Source organism: Harpegnathos saltator, unplaced genomic scaffold (genome assembly GCF_003227715.2).
Source record: "Harpegnathos saltator strain DR-91 unplaced genomic scaffold, Hsal_v8.6 scaffold18, whole genome shotgun sequence".
In the NCBI taxonomy this organism is placed as follows: domain Eukaryota; kingdom Metazoa; phylum Arthropoda; class Insecta; order Hymenoptera; family Formicidae; genus Harpegnathos; species Harpegnathos saltator.
Window position 1 is genome coordinate 1,355,076 of NW_020229961.1, and position 21,591 is coordinate 1,376,666.

The 21,591-nt window shown below is 57.0% G+C and overlaps 2 protein-coding genes across 3 annotated transcripts in view; one reads left to right on the forward strand and one right to left on the reverse strand.

The window, feature by feature from the left end:
- The window catches only part of Tdg (Thymine DNA glycosylase), a 125,283-nt gene that overhangs the window by 14,095 nt on the left and 89,597 nt on the right, over positions 1-21,591 (reverse strand). For both annotated transcript variants that reach the window (XM_025297532.1, XM_025297533.1), the window contains exons 5-6: positions 20,537-20,678; positions 13,760-13,829 (exon numbers count right to left, since the gene is read on the reverse strand). In XM_025297532.1, coding sequence (XP_025153317.1) covers positions 13,760-13,829; positions 20,537-20,678 — 212 coding nt within the window. The remainder of the gene's footprint in view (positions 1-13,759; positions 13,830-20,536; positions 20,679-21,591) is intronic.
- The window catches only part of Dnmt3 (DNA methyltransferase 3), a 146,242-nt gene that overhangs the window by 10,906 nt on the left and 113,745 nt on the right, over positions 1-21,591 (forward strand). The gene's annotated exons all lie outside the window — the stretch shown is intronic.

The window sequence follows — 21,591 nt, forward strand, 5'->3', positions numbered from 1 at the left end:
CCCAGAGTCATATATTTGTGACAGACATCCGCAGTGGATCATCCCCGATCACTCCCGTGCGCGGTGAACGCGCTCGTAAGTCGTAGAATAAGGTTCGGGCGGGGACCGAGCGAAATCTCAGCGTCGAACGTATTCGTACGGTCGACGAGCGTGCCTTTTTTGGAATTTCGAGAGCAGAGAGCGAGAAAGAGAGAGAGACAGAGAGAGAGAGAGAGAGAGAGAGAGAGGAGAGAGAGAGAGAGAGAGAGAGAGAGAGAGAGAGAGAGAGGAGAGGAGAGGAGAGAGAGAGAGAGGAGAGAGAGAGAGAGAGAGAGAGAGAGAGAGAGAGAGAGACAGGCCACGAAATTCTAGGGAGGTAGTGAACGTGTACGGACTGTAAGCTGCTATCGAGCGGATAGGCGTGCGACAACCCCTCTCCCTTCACCGTGCCCCCCTCGGCCGTCCCCCAGTTCCCTTTTTCCTCCTGCTCGCCACCCTCCTTTCCACCCCCTGTCCTCCTCCCGCCGCCCTCCTGCTCTTCGCCCCTCTTGGACCGAGCAGCAGCAGCGGCAGGGTGGTCGGTGGGTGGAAAAGGGTGGAGGCTGAGGCTACACGTTTTCCCACACTCACCCTTCCCGTCCTCCTCCTCCTCCTCCTCCTCCTCCTCCTCCACCCTCTCGCACCCCGACCCTCCTCTCTTCGCCACCCAGCGGCACCCTTCGCCCATCTCTCGCCCTTGCTCGACCCAACCCGCCCTCGCACCACCCTCTCGTCCTCGTCCCTCACCCTTCTCGCTCTTTCCCTTCGCTTCACTCACTCGCTCGCTCGTTCGCTCGCTCACTCACACAGCCGCCACTCATTATAGTTACCACCACGCCGCCCGTGTAGCTTCAACCTGCACCTCCTTCGTTGCCACCTACGGCAACCGACCGCCAAAGGACGGTCTTGCATCTAGCGATGGCCCTCCACCGAGCGGTAATATCCACTTGCGATTCCCCGACGAAAAGCGTATCGCGTCCCGGTTAGAACGTCGCGTTGTCGCGGCGCCTCGGGTTTCGCACGAGCGCACCCGGACGCGGCGCGAGGCACCTGGTCTGCAACCTGCATCTCGCCAGGTGCGATCTCGAAGGCGCTGGCAGGTCTCATGCGGCGACACTACCACGTAGTGGTTTCACGCTTCATACGTCAGGTATTTTCGCCGATTGCTCGGCGACGGATCCGACGCGGACGACGACGCGGCGATACCTCATCTCAGGTAGCGAAAAATTACGGGAACGCGGTCGTCGTCAACCGCGTCGTAATCCACGAGAGATTACGACGCGACATACGCGCGCGCGTATTCGTAGTTCGTGCATGCCAGGGTGTCAATGCCTCTGCTGCGTCGCTGTGCGCTCGCGTCTCTCTTCGCGTTTTTCAGCCGACTACGCGTCGATCCTCTCGTAGTCAATATTATGTCAGTTGCGTCACAGAGAGGTTACCCGTTTTGCCTGAGCGAAAGTACGGCGCAAATGGATGTCAGGTGGCTTTTAGCATCGCCGGTCCTGCCGAACCTATGGTATTCGAACTCGCCATTATGGTTTGAGTAGCGTAGGCAATTTCTGTACTCAGTACACACAGCGATATAAAATACTGCCTCGCGGTGTGAAATGCTTCACACGCGACGAAACGCGTAGATATTTAGCTTTTTCTTCTTTTTTTCTTTTTCTTTTCTTTTCTTTTTTGTTTTTTTTTTTTAATCGCGTACATCGGGCGACATGTAGGAATTGATGAATCGACGACGCGTGTATCGCGCGTCTCCCCCTCCCCCCAACGATAATTATATCGATTGCTCTTCCTTCTTTTCCTTCTTTTCCACCTTGAAACAGATTTAATATTCGTTAAATGAGAATCCGTCGCATTAACGAACGAATTGACAAGTTTCGCCGCGATAATTTTTCACATTATGTAACTTTTTAATTATTACACCTATCTCCCGCTCTCTCCCGCTCTCTCTCTCTCTCTCTCTCTCTCTCTCTCTCTCTCTCTCTCTCTCGGTCGTTCCCCCTCCCTTTCTGTTGTATCGTTTATTAACGCCAATAGTGGTATTCAGGCGATGTAGGTGGTCGCGATAATGACCAATAAATCCGCCCATAAATTCTCAATGGATCGCCGCTCGACGGTTCGCTTACGTTTCCTTTCGTTCAGCGGGATTATGTACGATATAGCCCGATGCGCGGCCGGCGGTTTACTCTTCGCGGCAGTTACGACGATAAATTACCCGAATCGCGGGGAAAGAAAACACGGGAAACGAAGTGCGACCCGCGCGAGCACTCATTCTCCGGCATACACCCGCCTGACCGCATTCCGACAATAATCACTTCATCCACCGTCTGAGCCGCGACGAATGGCGGACCTTAACTACTTTCCACTTACGATTTAATTCACCGCCGCGCCGCGTGGCGTATCGTTTTATACCGCCGGCCGGGCAATTACGTCGCGTACTTGGCGGCAGATTTATCACATCGCGCCTGGGAAAATCGTAATTACCACGGCATCTGGACGCGGGCCGGCGCGCGATCGCGTGAGCGGAACGTGACTGACTCTCGTCGATTAGAAACTTATCGATGCGGCTCTCTTATCGATACATCGGACGTCGCGCGAGTCGAGCCGCTTCGCTTTCTTCCACCTCTGACTGGGTTCTTTCTCGATTCGGAGCCGGTCTCTTCCGAGCGGCTCTCCGTGAGGAGGAAGAAAAAAAAGCAAGTAGAGCCGCGTCGAATTAACGTGAAAGTCGCGGAACGGAGGAGGATCATTCTCGACGAGAACCTCGTCGTGAATTTCGCGCTCGCTGCTCGCGCCTTGGCCGGCGCTCGAAAAGCCGTGCGCGATAAGAATTGCGTCCCGAATTATATCCTTTCCTCGCGCAGCCGGTGAAATTCGACTTTGCGCGCGCCGTAATTCGATCTGGCCCGCGTGCGAATGTGTCGCGCGACGCGGAATTGGATTACTCGCGCGCGAGATTTCGTTACGCGACCCGCGATAAGACACGAGAGAGGGTTATTCGAGGAACGCGCCGGGGAATCTCTTCCTCGCCGCGTGATAATCTCGCGGCGCGAGAGAGAAGCGACGACACGTGAAATATTAAAAGATCCGAAGATCGCGCGCGATCGGAACGAGCGGCAGGTTTCTCCGAGAGCGCGCTCGTGCGCTCTTCCACCTTCTCCTTCTCCTCCTTCTTTCTTCTTTCCTCTCCCTTTTTTCTCTCCCCTCCTCTCCGCGTAACTCTCACATCGTTGCGCGGGAAAAAGTACAATCGATCGATCAACTTTCCCCGCGAACTCTCGACCGCCATTAGCGTAATAAAACGAAAAGTAATCGCGATCGCGCGCGCGCGCGCAGACGAAGAGAAGAAAGCACGAATAAAAGCCAAGAGGCCAAGAGCTCGCGTCGCATCTGTTATGTGGGTCGTTATTATCTAACGCCGTGCCAAAACAACAACAACAACAACAACAACATCAACAACACAGCATCAGCAGCAGCAGCAGCAACGCGCCAACAGTTTGTGTTTCCCGTTGTACTTCACGTGTAACATCAGCCTTGAGGTTCTCACGTGCGACCATCGGCTCGCATAATCGATTATCGATAGGCGGGAGGATAATCTCGGTGCGAAAGCTCCGAGCGCGCGATGTCATGACCCCTTAAGAACGCTCTTCGCCGGGAAAAAAGTTTTCTCCGATAGAGAAAACTTCGACCGAGTGCCGTGAACTATCGAACCGGCCGCGCGGCGCGACGATGAGGAGGAGGGGGAGGGTATCGCCGGGAGTGCGCGCGCGGAGAGCTCGTGTGTATATACATGGCGGTTATAAAATAACCACACGGCAATCTGGATCGGTCGAAAGCGATAAAAAAGTAAAATGTTTTATATTTGTGAAAACACTTCCCGAAAATTGGCATGGAAGCGTATCCCCGACTCGAAACCTTTATATTTCGAAACATCGCTGTATAAAAAAAAAAAGAGAGAGAGAGAGAAAGAGAGAGAATAAAAATACGATTTGAAAGCGTGAATGCGTGCGTGCGTGCGTGCACGCACATAGGCACGTGTCGCCGCGTTTCCGCGCGTTGTGTGTGTCGCGACTCATCATCGAGGTACACACACACACACACACACACACACACACACCAATTCGTCGTATGGATGGGCCGCAAGTTTGCCGAGCTCCGGATTTCCTTAGACTCCTCGTCCCCAGACCCGTCTCGCGTTTCTCACCTGTCGCGCGAACGCACCACGCGACCGGTTTCTGGAGAAGTTCACCGTAAAACACCGCAGACGCGCTCTCGCGGATTTTTCACGCGTGGTCGAGCGCGCCTCGCGGCTCACGATGAAGCCGTCACTTACTTCTCGCACTCGCCTCTCGACCGGCGAAGCTCCCCGCGCGCGCGTTCCGCCGATCGAGGAAGACCGTAGCAGCGTCGAACGACGACGTTGAGAGAACGCGAGGAAACTTGCACGACCGTCTCCGCGACGAAGTCACGTCCCTTTCGTCTCCCTTCCATGTATCCCGCGTTCGCAGACACATCGGTCATCGCAGAGACGCGGTCCTTCGACATTCTCCGCCGGCTCATATCCCCGTGAGCAATAAGCCCCAACCTTACCAAGCTCGTTTCCGTCGTCCCGGCGGAGGGGAAAGAGCGGAGGATCAGCGGCCCCGGCGATTTCGCGCAGCTGTCGCGGGCGATTCGCGCGCGACCAATTTCCCTCGGTAACGCCGGCTTGTTACCCTCGTTAGGTCGCGAGGATCGTGCCCAAGCCGGCGCGGCGCGGCGCGCGGCCAACTCTCCGCGGGTCTCTTACAACAAGTTGGACCTCCGGGGGTCGAGGTCGCCGTCGAGGGCGAGGGTGGTGGCCGCTCTCGGTCGGCCCGGGAGCGGCTGGTGCGCGCTTGTGTACGCCGCGTCGCCGTCGTCGCCCGTACCGCGCCCGGCGTGTCGTCGCGGGAGAGAGAGAGAGAGAGAGAGAGAGAGAGAGAGAGAGAGAGAGAGAAACTCTCTCAGCGTGCGACGATGTTGGCACGACCACGAAAAGTTTCGCCGGTCACGTTCAACTTTCGCGCGCCGTTCGAAAAACCTCCACTCTCGTCCGCTCTCTCGGCACCGGCACCGTCTCGAATTGGGTCGCCGACCGAGTGGCCCCGAGTGTCGTCCGTGCCGTGTCGCGAACAGCCGCCGTCGCTCGCGATCGACGAGCGCCTTTGGCCGAGAAAAACTTTTTCTCCTGCCGTCTTCCCCCCCCCCCGCCCCGCCGCGGATCTTCGATGCTCGTCGAGCGGGCTTGTCGTGAGAGCGTATCTCGCGGCGCCATGCGCGTCCTTTGCCTCGCAACGTTGCCTGACTTGGAGTCGCGTCAAGGTAGACGCGGTAGGATACGTGTGCCGTTATTCAGCGTGTAATTTGAAGGATCGCGAAAGATCGGGCGTGTTGAGGCGCGAGAGAAGCGCATCGCGATTCGAGATATCCGCGAGCGAACTGAATTCCGCTCATAACATAACTTTTCCCTAGACGCTCATTGGCGTCCACATGATCTTACGCTATGCATATGCATCTGTGTCATTTTGTATGCGATGGCCCTAATTCTCCAGGCTGTCGCCGCGACGACACGACTCGTTCTGCATTTTATTTCCGTACAATCCGCCGCCGCGCCACCGCGGCGTTAGAGACGGCGCCCCCCGTGCGAGAGAATGACAAGTGACGGTCGGAAGCGATTAGTTTATTCGCGGCCGAATCGCCGAACTTTCTAAATAACGTTACTCACGAGGTGAGGCCGGGGGTGAGGGGGGGGAGAAAGGAGGGGGTAGAAGTGGACGCGACCGAGGAAGCCTCAATAATTAATTTTATTTGCGCGGATATTCCATACTGCCCTGCATAAGTCCGCGTCGCGTTAAAATATTTATAACGGCCGACGGATGATGAGTGCCGTCTCCGATTTGAGCGCGATTTAAATTCCAGCTGCAGAATGCGGTTGACAGGGCTAAATAATAAAGTCGATCAATCAAGTTCAATTTTGGTACCGTCCGAGTAACTTCGCGCGCAAAGTGGGTCATCGACCGAATGTACTACCCCTGTACCGAGAGGAGAGAGAGAGAGAGCGAGAGAGAGAGAGAGAGAGAGAGAGCACGTCGCATGTGCGTTCGACGTTCGTCATCGGGAGAGAGAGAGAGAGAGAGAGAGAGAGAGAGTGAAGAAGAAATATTTGCGCGCGATAAAAGCGAAATTTTCCGGAACGTATCTACTCTACGCCGGTTCTTTTCCTTTGGTCTCTCCCCCCCTCTCTCTCTCTTTCTCTTTCTCCCTTTTCTTTCGCTCCTTTTTGTCACAAATCGCATGGGAGTGATCGAACGTAGCCCGCGGAAAAGTCAACAGCGACGCCGAAGATATTTGCGAAGATGAGATATCGCGGGGCTGGGAAGGGGGAGGAGCGCGAAACCACCCGTTGCACGCACAATTTTGCATTGTTCGGAAAAAAAAAAAAAGTCACCAGGATTGGCTCCAGCGATCGATTCGCGTGTGTGACAACTTCGCCCGTTTCTCTGTCTTTCCAACTTTGTCTCTCCGGCGCGCCTCCCGGCGTAATCTCGGACGCGCGTGTGCCGCGGATGTGTCATGATTCAGCGCTCGTAAACTCGTGCCCGGAAGAGCAACGGGGGCTTCCGGAACATTCCCACCCTCGAGTGCCCTTCCGAGTCTCGGGTATTACGCGCGCGTCGCGAAGACGCGGAAAGAGTCGAGGGAAAAGTGCTTGTTACCTGCGTACGATTAGATAATCCGATAATCCGATAATAATCTGTCTTAACGCCACTCTCGCATCTCGATTACGTAAAAATTAACAACAATTTTACTCGAGTATTTATAACGAGGACGAAAGATCGATCGGCTTGCCGGCGACGGGGAGATTTTATTCTTAGCGTCGCTCTTCCGCGATCGTAAGAAAGTCGCGCGCGGCCGCGAATGAATTCGGCGCCTCGCATGAATTTCGGGAGACGACGAGAGGCGAGACGAGACAACAACACGATACGGTGGTGTCGCACGATCGCGGCTGGAGGAGGCGAGGGAGAGAGTAGGTCGGGTGGATGATTGGGGAACACAGAGGCGAGGAGAGTGAGATGACGATCTCGGGCGGAGCGCGTCGGCGAGACGCACGGAAAGTAATTCCGCGCGCGGAATCGAGTCGTCGCCAGCGGCGGCGGAATCTTCGACGAACCAGTTGCGTCCGCGGAGAAACTTTTTCCCCTCGACATTCCGGGGGATATAAACTGCGCGGCGGCAAGCGGCGGCGCGAAACTTCCGACCCTTAACCCGTTTTCAGATGTTCCCGAGTTCTCGCGGCGGGAGGGAAGTTCGAAACTTTGCCGCGATGTCGCGGATTACGCGTTCAATCCTGAAATGCGGGGCCCGGGCGGCGGAGGGTTGTTCCCTTAGCCTGGGGATCCTTTGGAGATTCGTGCGTGCGAGTATGTGTATCCGCGACGGGTTATTATTATGTCACCCGGCGGTTAATCGGCGCAATCAAAAATATCTCGAGCGAACGAGAGCTCGCGGAAGAGCTGCGTTTTCGAGCTCGCACGGCGGCGAGTAGCGTCGTCCGCCGCGCCGCGCCAGGCGTTCGAGGAGGACTCGGCTTGTTTTCTACGGATGTTTTCTTCGCGAAAATTCCAGACACGATCGAGTCAGAAAGTTGTTTAACGTCGGAATTAAAGAGTTTCGGCGAGAGACTCGGGCTTCGGTCGACGACGGAAATAGATGGCGTAACCTTATTTTTTAGCAGATTTGCGCGAACTACGTCCCGACGGGAATTCAATTGGAGGCTTAATCAGCGATACTTTTTGATGCGGCGACCTCCTGAAATTCTCGTTAAAAAATAAATTCCCGGTAACAGGGAGAGGGAGAGACACGCGCGCGCGCGCGCGCGGCGCCGCAAATCGAGAGGAAACTCGCGCGACGATCCCGAGACGTCCTGCGCGTTAGAAAATAGATAACATCACGAATCCGCTGATGGGCGGATTTCGCGGATTGTGCACGTTACCCGCAGTACGTTTGCGCACGCGGTAACGTGATTATAACACATTGTAAAATACGGCACATCGGTGCTGAACCGGACAAACGCGCATAACAGATTCGCCAGCGCGAAACGCAGCGAGAGTGCATTTGAATCTGAATATCGCGGAGCCGGAGTTTACGCACGCGACGCGTCATACGCCGAGAGAGAGAGGGAGGGAGGGAGGGAGGAAGGGAGAGAGAGAGAGAGAGAGAGAGAGAGAGAGAGAGAGAGAGAGAGAGAGAGAGAGAGAGAGAGAGAGAGAGAGAGAGAGAGAGAGAGAGTTAAGAAAAACACGGGGACTGATAAAACTCGCGGAAGGAGGCGTTGTGCAGCGAACGGAGAGGGAGGGAGGGTCAAGGTGGTGGTGCGAGGAGACGCGAGAGATATGAATGAACTCATCAGAGACGTGTACGAATTAACAAACAACCGCAATTACCAGCTACGAACTTGGCCGAACTTTCGGTCTTAACTTTCGATTGCGATTCAGCTAACGTGCGCCGCCACCTTAACCGTTCGAACACGAAGCTCATCTCGCCGTGTCATCGCCGACCGAAATTGCGAATCACGCAAAGACACGCACCGCTATGTGCAACAACTATACTTCTCTCACATGATTACGACTCGTCGTGAAGCGTTACAAATCCAGGCGGCCGCTGCGATCGCTGCGTTATGCACGTCGTCGTCGTCGAACAGTCTCCCTCGCAGAAACGATCGAATCCAACTTTTCACCAAGGACAGGTTCAAAGTTCCTGCTCGGTTCCTCCGACGTCAAATCACCACGACGATCAACAGGGTGAGACACACTTCTTCTCCCGCAGAGTCCAAAGGCGCGAGCGCGCGCGCGAGGATTAAGAAAACCGGTCGAAACACTCTCGTGGATCTCCGGCGTTCGGCCGAACGAACGAATGAACGAACGAACGTACGGTGCGTACGAATGTACGAAACGTACAAGCGAGCGAGCGAGCGAGCGAGCGAGCGAGCGTACTTCCTCCTTACCGATCTACCGGGTGAATCACGGCCCCGTTAATCGACCCTACCGGCTCGCCCCGAAATTACGGAAAAGAGCCGCGTTTCTCTCTGTCTCTCTTTCTCTCTCCTCTGTCTCTCTATCTCTCTTTCTCCCGCCCCCCCCTCTCTCTCTCTCTCGCTTTCTCTCTCTCTCTCTCGCTTTCTCTCTCTCTCTCTCTCTCTCTCTCTCTCGCTTTCTCTCTCTCTCTCTCTCTCTCTCGCTTTTTCTCTCTCTCCCTCTCTCTACTCGCGTGTGTTCGCCCCTATCCCCGGTGCGGTCTCTCGTCGTTACAGCGCGCACACCACCGGTGCACGACGCGCGATACTCGACTCGACCGTTGTAATGGTCGATCGCGGCTTCGACCCTCTTCCGTGCCATCGAACGGCCCGAACGCGGTCGGATTTTTCGACGTTTACTGCCTTTAGGCCCCTGGACCATGCGTCCGCCCGCCCCTCTGCCAACCCCTCTCATCTCCCCTATGCTCCCCCGGATACTCAAATTGACCCGTCGTGCTCGATCCACCCCCGCATACCCCTCCACCGCCGTCCGCAGCGAGAGAGCGGAGTTTCACCCCCCTACGCCGCTGCCGCCGCCACCGCCGCCGCCGCCGCCGCCGCCGCTGCCGCCGCCGCCGCGGCAGTTGCCACAGCTTCCAACCTTTTTACCCCTGTACCAACCCTGCTTTTTCCCCCGTTCCGCCCAGCCACCCTCCTCACCACCGACGACCCCCTACCAACCCCCCTTTTTATCCCGCTCTCCCTCGCGCGCGCACCACTCATTATAGTTTCTCCCTCCCTCGCCGCACGCTCTCCCTCTCTTTCTCGTTCCCTGCATCCCTCTGTCGCCCTCCCCCATGCCGCCACCATCTCCTCCACCTCTACCACCTCCTCCTCCACCTCCACCTCCACCTCCTCCGCCTCCTCCTCGTCGCCCGCCTCAGCAGCCACCACCATCCGCTCGCTCGCTGCTGCTCTCCCTTCCACCCTTACACGTCGCCCACCCTCCACCCGGTTCAACGCTCTACCGCAACCCTGGGAAAACCCTGGAAAATCCAGCGGCGTGCACCTAACTTCACCGTTGCGTACGTGTGTACGTGTACGTGTGTGTATGTGTGTACGCGCTCACGTTTGTGTTAAGTGTGTATGAGTATGTGTATGAGTATGTGAGTGAGTGAGTGTGTGTGTGAGTGTGTGTGTGTGTGTGTGCGCGCGCGCGCGCACGCACACACACACACGCATACACACGGGTACACACGCGTACGAGTGTGTGCCCGCGACACACGCGAGCGGGGGTTGCGTGCAGATACCGGGTGTCTCGGAATCGTCGGCGCTCTTTTCTTCCCGAGAAACGCTCCGTCGGAGGTAGTGCGAGGAGCGTTTCTCCGTGGACGGAGAACGCGTCGAACGGGGGTCAGCCACATTTCCCCGATTGCATGTTTCCCCTCGGTCCAGTCTCGCAGAGAGGACCGCAGAGAATCAGTCCCCCCCCACACACACACACATACACACGCACGCACGTCATCTTCGCTCCAACGCGAACGAGACTGCGAAGCTGCGGCGAAAGTAAGACGACGACGACGCCTCCGTCCGCGAGAGCGCCGCGAGACTCGACGGAGAGGCGAGATTCACGGCAAGCGCGCGTCGTGGATTGTCGAATTGCCGACTACGAGAGCAAGGCAGCGACTCGCCGCGTAGCCGCTTATGCGTGGCCACCCGGGACACCCTGTACACGAGAGATTGCGTACGGGCGCTGCGAGTGGCGTGCGTAGGTAATAGGCATCGGCCAGACCGTTAGCGCGAAAATTGTTTATTTAAAGCCCGAGCGGATGCACGCGCGCACGCGCCTGCGTGCGCCGGTGCATGGCGTCGGAAATTGCGTGCATAAGGACCTGGACGCGACGTGAAGAACGCGCCCCGCGCGCGCGTCTCCGTCGGCTGCTGCGGCGTCGACTCGCCTCGTCTGCGGAGATCTCGCTCGTCCGAGAGAATCGAGCAGATTCGCAGGACTCCGCGGACATTCGTCGTTGGCGCGGCGTTGAGTCGCGGAATGTCGCGTTAAAAAAGCACGAGATTAACGAGACGGAGAAGAGGACGTCTGTGCGACGTTTCTTCGTGTTCCGCGGATCGCATCACGCATACGACGAAAGCGTCCTCTCTGCGTCCTCGGACCACATCTCGCGCGCGCGTCAGCAGTCTCAGACTCGCGCGGCCGGAGCACGCAGAATAATAAAATAATAACATCGTCGTTTGCATTTGCCGTTAACGTTACCGCCGCGCGCGCGCGCGCGAGCTGCATTTACTTATGTTTCCCGATATCTTATATTGTCATTACGCCGGCTCGGTCAAATATTTGATCGCGGTACACTTCGACGGAAGTAAACGCCTGCCGGCTATTATGGCAGCGCAATAATCGGGCGCGTAAATCTGCAGGTATAGCCGTGCGTTTATATTATATATTACGCTACATTATACATTAAGCATGTTGTATGCGTACGGCAGCGCGCGCCGCTGATAAGCGCGGACTCGTGCAGGTACACGTAAATCGGCGCCCGGCAGCGATACGCCGTGCATGGGGCCGCATTAATACGCACGTGCTTGCAGAGTGCGTGCGCTTCGGCAGTTGCATCGAAGATAGGCCGGCCTGTAATCGTTATTCGTCGCTCGAGCGAGCCCGCGGATCCAAGAAAAGAGGGCAGGCGAGCGGGCGAGGGGGGATCCCCGTTGGAGATGCTTTGGTGCCTTGCGTCTGTTTGTCGCCTATTTGTCGACTGAGATAATTGTTCTGTTCTCTCTCTCTCTCTCTCTCTCTCTCTCTCTCTCGCTCTCTCACTCTCTTTCGTTCGCACATCGGCGCACGGCTGAGACGTTTCATAGTTTGAACGATGCGCTTGGCGTAACTCAACTTGTATCCAATAACGTCCGTTATTTATTTTCGGTACCTCGTGCATATTTTTGCATTCTACGCCGAGATTAGCGCGCGTCCGCGCGTGTACTCCTCTACTTTTAATAGAAATATTATCGAGCCGCGTGCGCGCGCGCGCGCGCGCGCAAGACTCAATTATTTTGGTACGCATCTCTCGGGGTTGTGCGAGGCTCCGCGTAAAATTGATGAAGATTTTTATGATGTAGATAGGTACATCACGCTGCATATAAATCGTATTAAAATGTATTAATCGACGTTACGGGCGTAGCCAGGGAAAAATAAATACGCGGTGTACACGCATTTGTGTGCCGTTGCCGCATTATAACCGTATAATGCCGTAGGTTTTACGCTCGCGCCGCGCCGCGCCGAGTGAGCGAGCGAGCGAGTGATTTATGCGCGTTGCGGCGATTCGCGCGCGCGCTTCACCCATCGATAGCCAGGCTTCCCCGCGATTTCAGATCCCGGGCTTTCCGGTGCACGGGGCGCAAAAAAAAGAGAGAGAGGGAGAGAGGGAGAGAGAGAGAGAGAGAGAGAGAGAGAGAGAGAAGTGCACGCGCGAAATGAGGGCTCGAACGGCGGCGGAGGGGGAGGGAATTTCAGGGGGTCGCGGCGGGAAAACTCGACGAGCTCTCTCCCTGGATTTTGCCGGCACTCGGAGGAATTTTCGCCGTGCTTGCGATGACACACACACACACACACACAAGTGGAAAGCCGGCGATTTTCAGCCTATTTATGATTCGTGACGCGCGATCGCCGTGTCCCCGGCGCTCGCAAGATTTGTTCGGAGCGCGACGGAGTTTCGGCGAACGCGGTTCATCGTGATTGCGCGTTCATCAGGCAAACATGTCCGATTCGACCGCGTTCAGTCCTCTTGCGACGACATACGCGTTCCCGCTCGCGCGCGCGCGCGCACGAGCTTCTCTTTTATAAAACGAATCATCGATTTTTTTCTCAGTCCCTGCGAGTTCGAACCCTCGTGAGTGCAGAGCTCTAAACGATAATCGCCTCCGGGGGAGGATGAGGAGTCTCGACCGTTCCCTTCCTCCCGTCCCTCTCTTTTTTTTTTTCTTCGTCGACTCTGATTTTCCCGTTGACTTGATAATTACTCTCCTCCGAGCGCGCACGCGCGCACCTAAGACGAGGCCGCGCAAAGCACGCTCGATTTTCTCGGAGCGAGTATAACGTTATGCAATTTTATGCGGAAACTTCGAGACGCAAAGGCGAGGCTCGCTTGCAAGACTATGGTAATGGTGTGGGTTCGTTAGCGCCGCGATTGTCAGACACATCGGCGCTCGTTTATTCGGATGTTCGGAATTCGAATTACGAATTCATGCCCGAGTAGTACTGTCAGTAGCTACGAGAGAGAGGGAAGAAGAGAGAGAGAGAGAGAGAGAGATCTCTCTCTCTCCTTCCGTGCTCTTCTCGCTCGCTTCCTCCCACTTATTATTACGACTTTGTGGCTTATCGCTCTTTCTCTCCTCCCCTCCCCTCCCTCCTCCTCGTTCCCATCGCGAAACACTGCCATTCTCTATTCCCGTTGCTGTTTATTATCGCGGTTTTCTTGCCCTTTTTCGCCAACTCAAGGCGCGCGTTGTCGCGTTACTTATCCTCGCGGTAACGATGCAGCGCGATATTGAACTTTCTCGTTTCGAAATTCCGCGCTCGATTCTCGACGGTGATAAGCAAAAACCAGGGGAAGGGGGGAAGGAGCGAATAATCTTCGACTCCGCTGGGTGTCGCGAGAAAGCGGGAACAAGGTAGAAAGAGGTGCGACTCACAGAAATGATTCCCAGGCCCGGCGTAGTGGTGTCCCTTGTAAGCGGCGAACAGTCCGGGGTTGATGCCGATCTGCAAAAGTGGAACGTAAAACAATTAGTTAGAATCTTTCGGAAGGGCCGACGAGTCTGCGACATCAGCGACGAGTATCGCGCGCGCTTCGCTCACTCGCTGATTTCGCGAGTGCAAACGTGGTGAATTCATCGTTACATCAATCAACTACCGCCAACGTCGTGACGATGACGTAAAGAGCGGCGGCGGCGACGACGACGACGACGACGCGAAAACCGAGCTCGAGTCGTTTTCGCGAGTTGTCCCTCTTTGAGACGCTCGAGGCCTCGCGTCAATCTCCGAGAAATGATTACTCAGGCTTATTTCCAAGTCGTTTCCGATACGGCGAAACTATCGGCCGCCGTTCGCCTCTTCCGCGGCCTCTTCTGCGGGAGTTTCCGAGAGTTTTTCCGAGAGCGCGGACAGAGCAAGAAGAACGTCCGAGCGGACGAATCGTGTCCGCGCTCACATCGACGGCGTAATTAATTTCGCTTTCTACCGCTTGTCAAAGCCAAGTCGGGACTCTGGGATAGAAGAGGAGAAGGGAAGGAGGAGGAAAAGCAGGAGCACTCGCGCAAAAGCGACGTTTCTTCCTTTCTCGTCCCCTGCGACCGCACGGACAATCGATCGCCCGGCGTGGCGATTTAAGTCGGTGGGTCGAATTTGACGAGGGAAGTTTCACGAGTAAAAGTACCGGCGAGGGTTTGGGCGCGTCTCCTCGGAGACGCACGGCCGATGCGTCGAGCTGTTCTGCGGAATTCGCGGCCGCGATCGCGCGACTGTATAAACGCGCGAGAAAGGAGACAGGAGGGCGAGAAAAACGAAGCGAAGAGGAAGAGAAGAAGAAACGGGAAAAGGAAAAAGTGCGACGGAGGAGGGCGCGCGCGTAGCGAAACGATGCATATATTATGGAGATGCAGCTTCAATGTGTCCGCTATATGCATAATGTTTAATTTAACTGCGAAAGCCGCCTAAAAAGGCACGCCCCGGCGAGGAAGGACGCGCGCGCGCGCGCGCACACACACACACACACACACACGCGCGCGCGCGCGCGTGCACATTCATATTATATGCGGTGAAATTAATTCCGCTATTATGAGGTCGATACGTATGTACGTCAATGGGGAGTTTTTAATCCGCAAAATGCGCAGCTCCCCTCGCGCGCGCTCGATCGGGCGAGCGGACGGACGGACGGACGGACAGACTCCGAGCGAGGCTGCGTCGCTCGCGCAATCGCGTCGACTTCAATGCCGCATCGCGCGCGAAAATATTTATTAAACGCTTGATAGCGCGCATCAATGTCCCTCTGTGTGTTACACTTTGACCCACGGGACCGCACATGTGACTTACATTCTCGGCGAGACCTCCAGCAAACGTTTGCGCGCGCGAGGCAGCCCAGCCCGCTCTCTCTCTCTCTCTCTCTCTCTCTCTCTCTCTCCTTCTCTCTGCGCTCGCTTCTACTCTCAATATTCCTTCCAATTTTCCTCGATTTCCCGCGCAACGCAACTGCCGCGTCAGCGAAGCGCGCCGGAACAATGGCTTCTTCCCGCGGTGGAGGCAAACTCGCGCGGCGCGATTGACTTCGGCGGTGGCAGGTCGGGGAGGGGAGGTGGACGATTTCCTGGCGATAATTTCTTCGCGACGGCGGACGGAATTTCTTAACTCGGTATGTTCGGGGCTCTCGAGTTTTTCGCTGCTACGAGACTCCGAACGTCTCCCGACTTTCCGCCTGGAATGTGCGGCGCGTCGTTTCGTCGTAATATCGCGTTTCGCATCGCCAAGGATGAAGACAGACCGCAAGCGAGCGAGCGAGCGAGTGAGAGAGAGGGGAGAGGGGGGGAGAGTGAGAGAGAGAGAGAGAATCGATTTCTTTCCCCGTATCGCGCGACTTCACGTGCGCGCTTCTTACTCGCGATTATGCAACGGCTACGGGGGGGGAGGGGGGGAGGGCGGGGGAGGCGCAGGTGCGCGGCGTTGGTACCTGTTGCACAACCGCATTATCTTCGCTCCTCGCTCCGCCGGTTAGGTAATTAATAACGACAAAGTCCAAGGATACGTGATGCGCGCGGCGCGGCGCCATTAGGCGCGCATCTAGCGCGCTATTAAAGTCTCCCCCTCCGCCTCCCACCTCCTCCTCCTCCTCTTCGCCGATGCACTCCCGCGCTCTCTCGACTTGCAACTGACCTTTTCGCAAGTGCAAGGTGCGCACCGAGAGAGGAGGATACACCGGCGCTGCCGGCAGGAGGAGCAATCTCTCTCGCTCACTCCCGGGCGACGCAACGCGACGCAACGCGACGCGGCGCGGCGCGGCGCGGCGCGGCGCGGCGTGTCGTAACTTATCGACGTTTATCTCGCGCCCAGCCTCGACGACGTGTCCGCTTCTCCGTCTCCGTCGTCGTCGTCGGTAAATAGAGATTAACATTCACCGCGCGACGGAACGGCCGTATACTCCTCGGGATAATTGCATGACAAAGTGCACGTCCGCAGGACGACGTCGCGCGAGCGCGCGCGCACGTACATACGTAAACACGCAGCCACGTAGCTGCGTGTGGACGAGACGTGCCGCGTGTTCCATTAAGAAGCGCGGCGCGTCCGCGGCGAGGAATGAGAAAGGTCTCTCTCGCTGATTAGTTTGGATGCTGCGGCCTGGGCCGGCCGCCCGGCTATTCTCGCGCCTCGCCGTTTAGCGATGCGTTTAAATCGGCCCCGCTGCCGCTCGCTCGCTCGCGCGCGGCGTTATGTGCCGAATGCGCGAACAACGCGCTCGTTACGCGCTCGGAGTCGTGCGGTCGAAGGGAGCCATCTAAGCAGCGTGAGGACGACTTTTCGGCCGCGGATTTTCCCGGCGAGCGCGCGATTCCATCTCCGGAATCTCGGCTCCCTCCTCCCTCTTGCGCGCCCGACGACCCGCGGCGATCACCCGGGGATGATGTGTACGTTGACGAACGGAACGATCATTCGCGCGTTAACGAGCGCGACCAGCAGGAGGCTGGGGGGGGGAGGGAGGGAGCTCGCAAAGTGCCTCCCCCGTCTCGCAATTCCGCGGGGTGGTTTCTTCTCGCGTGAGGAGCTTCTTCGCGCGTTTCCCGATTACGAAGTTTCGATCACGATAAGGGATGATAGGTCGCGCGGCTAGGCGGCTGGCGAAGAGGCAGAAAGAGCGAGGGAGAGCAAACGACACACCACGGCGCGTATATATCGCGCGCCGTCGAAATCGCGTTATATTGTTAGTCGCGTACGAGCGAATCCTCCACCTCCATCTCCTGCCGCTCTCCTCCTGCTCCTGCCGCGCACACACCCACACACACACAGCTGCACCACCACACCCCCTCCCCCCCCGCCCCGCGCGTGTGTCGCCATCCCCTCGCGCGCCGCCGCCGTCGACATAAAGTACGTATCGCATTAGCGCGTTAACGCCAATGCGTTAGCCGCTCGGCCGGCGCCGAATGGCGGCCGGGATAAACGAGGATAAAATGACGGGCGGGGGTGGCCACGAGGCGGTTGGACGTGAGGAAGGGTGTGGAATTGTCACCGATTGAAAACAACGCGCGTCGCTCACGTAGGAACGGTGAGGGTGGCGAGGGGGACAGAGGGGGGCACGACGAGCGCGGGAACGTGGTCGGGGGGGGGGGGAGGGGACCAGCGCGGGACGGATAGAAATGACGAGGACGTGCACGCGCGCGCGCGCCCGCGCCCGCGCTCGCACGGGGATGTGCGGGAGGCAGCGACGAAGGAGGGAGGGGCGAGGGGGAGCACAGTCGCGCTGGGGGTGCACCAGGGGGTGCATTCTATGGGGAAGCACCGAACAGTGTCCCGCTGCGTTCGATTACAACGTCGGGCGTAATAACCGAATTGCCCACGGCCCGTTAAAGCGTTTACACCGCTTGACGGATGATCGACCACGGTGACAACTCGTTTCGGGTAATATATGAATATGGACCGTGCGTTAACAGACTCCCCCGATCGCGGTGGAAATGGCCGACGGCGGTCGTGCCTTATTTCGGGATAAATAACGCGGCCGTGAGAGATTTCTCTGTCTCTGTCTCTGTCTCTCTCTCTCTCTCTCTGTCTCTCTCTCTCTCTCTCTCTCTCTTTCCCGTGCCTCACGCTTGTCCTCTCGCTCGCTCACTCGCGTCGCTGGAAAAGTGGAAGTCAGTTTTGCGCGCCGTTCTTCTTACGCTCGTCGCTGATGACCGTCGAACCGCGTTAAGAATCTGCCACGTGAATCCGAGTCGAGTTTAATGACGATGCACAGCGCGATCGGTCGGCTCGCGACGAGCTTCGGAATCTGTCGCGGATTATCCGTGACCGCCAAAGATACTCGCGCGCGCGCGCGCGCGATCGGATGTTCTCATCTGGCGAAACCGCGACGACTTTTGCACTTGTCGAGAATTCAATGCGCGACGAGCGAGGGGAGCCCGCCATAGATATATAAATTATTATTAGAGCTACGTAAAGCCTGTCGAGATGTCATACTTAAGGTATAATTATACACGCGCGACACTAAGTGGTAAATTGAACGACGCGACCTCTAGCCGGCGCAAATACGCACTGCCGAAAATAAGATAATCTCGTTATCTCCAGGAGTACCGAGAAGCGGAATGAGACGACACCTCATCGCGGCTTGTTTCCGCGCGCGTCCGCGCGATTAAAATACCGAAATCGTCGCGCGAGCGCGCGGGCCCCCTTCTCCCCGCCCTTTCTCTCACCCTCTTTCTGTTCCGTCATTTAAGTCACCCCAATTTTGATAACGACGGCCGCATATCGGATTATAACAATCACTCGTAATGACCGTGATGCTCACCCGTTAAACTGTTTATACCCGTTTACACCGGTATCGGGTGATCGATCAACGCGGCGGCTCGTCGCGTTTGTAACGAGAACGTAATTCCCATTCTCTCGCTTGCATTCAATAAAGATCATGCTAACGCGCAGTGACGAAAATGACACGTACGGCTGGGAGAGAAATAGTTTCCGGATTGTCGTCTCGACTCGGGCCAGTTGATTTTTTTAACCGCGCGCGCACGCGCGATCCGGCCGCTTGAATAATTTGACTTATCGTTAATCTCGGTGGCACCTTCCACGCTCTCTCTCTCTCTCTCTCTCTCTCTCTCCCTCTCTCTCCCTCTCCCTCTCTCGCTCGTCGCGTCTGGGTGAACGACTCCGGACGGTTTGTTGTTTCTTCTTTTTTTTCCACTCTCTCTCATTTCGTCCTCGGACAACGAGTTCCGAGATTATATCGCCGCACCGCTCGCGTTGGCCGACAGGTATGGTCGCGTTTTCCGCCGGCGACGTCTCGCTCAACTACAACTCCTAATTAGTCGCGTGGAGCCGCGGTGACCCACTCGAAATGTGGCGTGCGTGAAGAAAGTACGGGGCTAACATTATAAACCGAGAGCGGGCGCGCGCGCGCGGGAGATTAATTGGTCTCTGGCAACTATAAAGAGCCGAATATAAAAAAGAAAAGTATCGAGGAGGGCACGCGCAATAAGAAGTCGTGTATAATAACACTCGCGCTAACGCGCCGCGCTATTTAATAGACTATCACGCCAATCAAACGTCAGTCAAACGACGACTGCCGCGCGCGCGATTTAATAACCGATTTCAATCGGCTCGTCCTTCTCACCTCCCCGACTTGGTCCCCGGTTTTCTTAGCGATGTGCGAATCGGTGCCGCGACACGGGAGAGTGAACGAGGTTCCAGCTAAAGTCGACGTCGCTGAAACTGGTCCAAGCTGTCGCGACCAGCTCTCCCCCCCCCTCTCTTCTCGCTCAATCTATCTTTGTCTCTCTCTCTCTCCCTCTCTCTCTCTCTCTCTTTCTAGTCGCGGAACGAAGCAAACGCGTAGCAAACGATCGGCGCTCGGCGCGATAAGCGGGTCGCGCACGGATCATTAGAGCGATCAAGCAGGCGGCGATTGCCATTTGTCGGCGGCCGCGAGCGAACCAGACGGCGTCCTCGCTCGTTTTCGTACGCGCGACTCTCACCGCGGAGGAGAATGAATCTTCGCGGCGGCCGCGAGTCCTCGCGCCGTTCCAAGCGGGCGCGCGCACGCGTCCGATTAATTGCCGTCATTCGATCAAGAACGGCATCGCGGCGCATTGGTAATGCGGCATTACAAATGACACGCACGCCGGCCGCGATATAACCGGGCTATAAATTACACGCGCGTCCCGTCCGCGTACGTACACGGCGGCCGCGCCGCGTCGCGCCGCGTCGGAGATGTGTACCGGCGAAATTGATGTTTTTATTGTTAGTGTTATACGACGCGATTAATGAATTATCGGGCCATCGCGCGCGCGCGTGTGTGCGTGTGTGTGTGTGTGTGTGTGTGTGTGTGGAGAGTCGGCCGGCCTATCCGCGCCACAATTGAAATGTCGCCTACGTGAGTCGATCGAGCGAGTAAATCTCGTTTATTTATGGCTCGCTCGGTGCTCGCGCCGTGCGCCTCGTAACGCGACTTGGGATGATTTAATCGATCGATATTAGGCTGAGCCAGTATATCGCTCCTATCTGTCTCGCTCTTTATCTAGATCCCCCCCCCGTCCACCTGCCTATCCGCGCTCGACCGCTGCAATTTGCGGGATTCGCGTCTTCGGGGCGCGATCGCGGTGGATAAGAAAGGGAAATGTGGGGGGAAAAAAAAATGAAAAAAGAGCGCGCATCTGTCGAATCGGGTCCGACGGTCGATTGCGAGAATGGATTAATTATATGCCTGACGGACTTACTATAATAATGTCAAGGTTGTTGGTGAGATGATCCGGCAGGACGCGCTTGCTCACTTCCTCTTCCGGCATGCCGTCGAACCTGTCGTGCTTCTTCCTCTCTTTGTACGTCTTGGCGCGCTTCTTGGCCTCCGCGAGCTCCGCTCTGGAAAAGAAAGACGGCCGTGATAATACGGCGCCGGATTCCTGGTGTCTTTATGCCGCGTCATTCGATTCTCAGCGCGGCACGCCGGACGGCGCTCTGTGCGCGCCGCCGCGCCGCGCCGCGCCGCGCCGGCGGCGAGGGGTGAGCTCACGCGGCGTGACTTTCCGCGTCCGCTCTTTTTGCCGAGTTCGAATGAGCACGGCGAGCGCGCGTCTTGCCGGCGTCTTGCACTCGTGACACACACAATGTCGCACGTCTCTCGCGCCGGCCGTCGAGTCGCGCGCGCGAGTGCGAGTGCGAGGACGCGACGAATAATGCGCGAATAAATAACGCTTTGACGTCGTCGTCGTGGACGACGGGGAGAAAAGGACCCGAGAGCGGCGCGCGGCACACAAAGCCCCGCCAGGCGAGAGAGATCGGCTCTCGCGAGCGAGCGGCGATCCGAGCGGCGATATCGCGCGCGAGCGAGCCCGTCGCGAATTCCACGCGAGGATGCCCGCGCGTCGATTGATACCCCCTTTCGTCGACTCTCCCCTTCTGCCCCTCGCCCGCCGGCGATCCGTAACGCGAGCGAACGGCGGCGGCACGCGCGTTATCAACGCGTAAGCGGATACGCGACGGCGCGGGGCGGCGCGGCGCGCCGCGCCGCGCCGTGCCGGTCGGCCGCGACGATCGTGTTGCGTTCCTAATATGCGGAACTATTTTTAAGTTTTCGGCCGGCCGCGCGTAAAAATAAGCGTAACTGAGGATCCGATCCCATCGGATCGCAGCGCGCAACATGGTGTGTGCGCCCCGGTCAGACGAACGGACATTGTTAGCAAGCGGATATTTTTAACCATGGCTGCACGCGAATATATAACTGACTGCGGTTATATCGAGTCGCGCCGGCCGGCCTATGATCTTTTTCAGCCTC